This window comes from Sipha flava, unplaced genomic scaffold (genome assembly GCF_003268045.1).
Source record: "Sipha flava isolate LNK unplaced genomic scaffold, YSA_version1 34281_pilon_pilon, whole genome shotgun sequence".
In the NCBI taxonomy this organism is placed as follows: domain Eukaryota; kingdom Metazoa; phylum Arthropoda; class Insecta; order Hemiptera; family Aphididae; genus Sipha; species Sipha flava.
The window spans coordinates 2955-7990 of record NW_020273034.1 but is presented as its reverse complement, the minus strand read 5'-3'; the positions used below and the strand labels follow the sequence as shown (position 1 = coordinate 7990).

Below are 5036 nucleotides of genomic sequence, written 5' to 3'. Positions count from 1 at the left end.
TATATATATATATATATATATATATATATATATTTATGTATTTAAAGTTTTATAATAATAATCATAATTATAATTATGGTTAACAGTAATTCAATCTATATAGTATACCAAATAAGGCCTAATAATTATAAATTATAGAATAATATATACATATATATTTAAATATATATATTTATATATATATATATATATTTAAAAGATGTTTTCTTACTAAAATAAATAAACAAATGAATAAAATACAGCAGACTAGTATGTTATTTTAAGTAAATATGAGCAGATATTCAATCCTAACGAGGTAGGTAAACAAATAATAAATTAAAAATAAAAATAAATTAAGTCTTAAAAAGTGTGTTCGCAAGAATTTTGATCTTACTGACACTAAAATTCTAAATAGCTGGGTATCCTACTAAAAAAAAAGTTATGCGAATAATAAATAAATATAAACAAATTATGGAGATGTTTACCTTAAAGTAGTATCTCATTTTTATAGTGTAGATAGTATTCTACGTTTTTTAATTAGCAATTACTAAATATTTTTTATTATATATGACACACAAATATAATAAAGTTTTTAGGATCTAAGAGAAGAAGAAGGAAGTTATCTTAAGTATATTTTAAGAGATGCATATTTAACGTCTTCTGCGGCCAAATCTAAGAAATACATGATCCAAGTCTTGACGTTTATCATTTTGCATTGCTGTATCAACCAATCCATCGGACATTCTAGTATCTGTAAAAATAACCAAGTAAGTATTATTTATATGATATGAATTATGAGTAGTATCTAGTTTAATTTTTTTTATATATTTATAAAAACAATAATAATATAGAAAAATATATAATATCAAAAATAATACAAAATGTATTAATAGTGTGTACAAAAATATTAAAATTTTCGATTTTATAATTTATTTAAAATTTTTAAATCTCATAGTTGCTCATAAACTTGCCTATGACATTGACTAACGAATTAAATTTACAAACTGTATTACCTAAATGGATTAAGATTTTATTTTTATTAAAATACACTGTACAATTGTAAACAAATTTAATATTATAAAACAAAATAGTTCTAACCATACTCGTATTATTATACAAGTGTAAATAATATTGAATTAGATAATTGAAAAATTGATATAAATATATACTCACAAGGCATAGGCATAGGAAATTGTTTATCTTGAATAAATGTTTCAATAGCATTCGAAAGAGTGCGAATCGTAGATAAAGTCAAACATGCTTCTCGCACTTTAGGTGGAGCGTCTTCAAGCAGCCCTGGCATACACCGAGTAGGTAGGTTGTTTATCCGACAATCGTACATGTTTACGACCAGTAACAGCTGTATGCTCATCATTATTGTTAAATATGTAGTCATTTTCTGTGAAATAAATATTATTAAACGATTTTTTTTTTTTTTTGGTATCTCTATAAATACAATTAACAGAAAAAAAAAAGCACTACATATTTGTTTGTAATAAATACTTTTGTCTTACATAATTTCAATTTTCAGTGAATAAATAAAAATATTTTGTTGTGATGAATACAGTAAATATACATATGATAAATGGATAGTATATATATTTAAGATATTATCGGTATTGTTATAAAAGTTATGACTTGTTTGTTGCGTTATAACAACCAGTGGCAGCATGACATTTATTTTCCAATGAAGCTGTTACGTTTATCGAGCCATCCCATCCCAATTTAAAGTCTTAGATTCAGATTAAATAGTAAAATTAAGGGGTATAAATAAAATAATACATAATAATATTTTATAATAAATGTGCAAATTATGTATTAATTTTTTCTGTCACGCAATACAACCTATCCACAACATTTTAGTCATGGAGCAGCTTCATCAATAAAACCCGTATCGTGCTGCTACTGATAATCACTAAAATGTGTCGAAAATTTCGCATGATCAACCAATGATAATTATTTATAATTCATATATACACTTATAATAACTATTATTCATTATTTTCTCCAAAAAAAAAAATCTTTTTTTTAAACCTGTTTCGTGTAACATGTTGAATAATAAAGTGTTTTTATAAAAAAAATGTTTTAATCAAATATTTATATATATTTTTATTGTAAAAATACAAAACATTTAATTTAATTTATGTAAGATATTTTTGTAAACGTTTAAATGTCATTTATAATAATGATAAATGATTATTTATTATAAATATATATATATATATATTTTAATATTTGCCTAGAACTTTCTTTGGATTAAGAAAATAATTTGATTTTCATTCACAAAGGTTTACTTATAAGTTTTTTCTAACTGTATATTTGATTTAATATATGATGTGTACAGTTTAATCTTACCCAAAGGCTAGAAATTTTAATCTTATTTCATTTCTTTTCTTGGATCGTTATACATGTAATATGTCATGATAAATTAATAATTTACTTCCTTCATTTTAGTTTAGTAAATATAACTGCTGACAAACATCAAAATAAATTATAGGTTTTCAAAAATAACTAATTTATCAAATGATATATTAGTTTTCCGTTATATTTTATTAGATATATTGATTTGAAATTATAATTAATTTTTTGTATGTCTATTATATTAAAAAAATGGATCAAATATTTTTTATATAGTTATAAAAGAATAGTTTTTTAAAATTGTATGCTATTCAATATGTATATATATATCCCTTACCTATATATTTTTAATTCTTACTATTAATAAAAACATTCTTAAATTTAATTTTTAAAGTGTATACAGAATATATAAAAAATATTTCTTTCATATTTTACAGTGATTTAGATATAATCTCAAAGAAGAAAATAAATGACTTTAAAGAGTTCATATGAAATTGTCTTTAACGATAAGTGTACAAATCTACAAATAAAGAAAAAAATTGATTGTTCATCGATAATGTTAAACTGGGTGATTTAAGTCTGTAAGAGGAAAACACACCATATTTCACAAAAGATAAAATTGTTGACAATATTTCTAAGTAGACATTTCTTTTTGTCAAAAAAAAGATTTACGTTTACTTTTGATTTATCAAGTAAATATCAGATGGTAATGGTAATGTATATAAATTCAACCCTTATGTGTTATATGCGTCAATGTAATATCACATACCCGTATAAGCTCTTTGTATTTTGCTGTTTTTAACTTCTGATAACCCGTCAGAAGCAAATAGAATGTATTATATTGTATTACTTTTTTCACATAATAATTGAGAACAATAACAAATTTGTAAACATAGTTGATAACTAATAAAAAAATGAAAATTAATGAAAATTAAGAAAAAAAATAAGATAATATTTTTTATACTGAAACTGCCCAGAAATAACATTAGTCATTTTAATGATCTAATTTTGAATAAATGTTATGGGTGGACTGTGGATGCATCCTCAGGCATAAATATAAATAATTTATAGCTGTTATGCATCATAAACTTTTAGTGTACAATATATCTACCACCAAATACTTCTGTTAGTAAGTTAAATTAGTGTCATTATATTAAAAATATTCTATGCGTTTAATGAGATATTCTTATTATAACATTAATGGAAATATTTATTATTAATATAAGACTTTATTTTAAAATTATTTGTTTCTCAAATAATAAAAATAAATAGACATTCGCGAGTTTTATATAGTTTTGTCTTTTGAACAATATTATTGAACTGCATTCGTCATAAGTAAGATCTTGTATTTGGTAACAAGGTGAATATTAAACAGTTTAAAGATTTTGTATCAAAATTTTAAACTTAACATAAATTTATAGTGTACTTGCTCATACTTACTTCGGCAGTAAATATATTGAAATTGAAACAATAGAGTATACGCATTATTATTAAGGTAAAATAATATTATAAAACATAATTTGATTACAATTTGCCATGATATAATAATATTATTAAACAATTATTTTTCATTAATTTATTTTCAATTCTTATGGAAAAAAAATTACCCAAATTATATAATTTAAATAAAATTATAAATTAATTTTATAAATATTATATAATATTTTAATATTATACACATATATTTAAAAAAAAAATCAATTTATTATTTTAAAGTAAACAATATAATTTTAATTTTGAAACATATTTTACCTAAGATTGAAAACGAATAAAAATGTTTTTACATCTATGATAGTTTATGCTTGAATTTTTGTTTAAAAAAAAGTCATGTTAAGTTAAGTACATGAGTATTTAATCATTAATAAATGAAAAGAATAATATGTTATTATTATTATTATTAACTTTTTTGCATATTTACTGATACAAAAATATATAAAATTTATAAATGTATATATGATTCTTGTCAGATCCATATTATTCCAATGCAATATCAATTCATAGTAAAATTATTATTGTTAGTTCAATCCAAATAGTGTATTGATATGAAACCGTAATATATTAATATATTTTAAATAATCTATAATAATCTATAATAGTATTTATTACAATTAATTAAAAAACATTTTATTTTAAATTGATATATTTTTTTTTGTGCTATTTAAGCTATTAAGGCCTTTTACACGTTTCAACCAAACTTCTCCATACATTCCAGTCCATTGCATCCTCCAATCACTTTGTCTCGTCGGTATTAATCTAATATTGTGTATTTTAATTATTTTTACTCTACTCATAGACGTACCTAATTTGCCTACTTGCAACGCCGGCTAAAAATTATGTATTGTAATTTTGGTATGAATTGATGTATTTCGAATAGTTATACACAGTGTTGTGCATTATCTAGATGATTTATCTAGATAAAAACATTAATCTTTTTATCTTATCTAGATAATAATAATCAAAGTATCTTTTTATCTATATTTTTAAATAAAATGGTTATCTAAGATAAATTATCTAGATAATTTTGAAGAAGATAATTTTTTTTGTGGGAAGTGATGCGAGGAATAATAAATACTTAAATAATATACGGATTTATATGGAATAGTTTTAAAATTACGATATATTTAATCAAACTTGAATTTCATCTGCACCTGTCGAGTGCTTGTTTAGCAGCGGAAGTCAAATATAACCAAGTAGGAACC

The 5036-nt window shown here is 21.7% G+C and overlaps 1 protein-coding gene across 1 annotated transcript; it reads right to left on the bottom strand.

Annotated features, from left to right (window-relative positions):
- Nucleotides 1–240: 240 nt before the first annotated feature.
- LOC112687333 (myosuppressin) lies at nucleotides 241–1378 on the bottom strand (the record flags this gene model as incomplete). Its single annotated transcript, XM_025559979.1, is given in 2 exon segments — nucleotides 241–730; nucleotides 1153–1378. Coding segments are annotated over 2 exon segments (324 nt in total). The 3' UTR covers nucleotides 241–629.
- Nucleotides 1379–5036: the final 3658 nt, after the last annotated feature.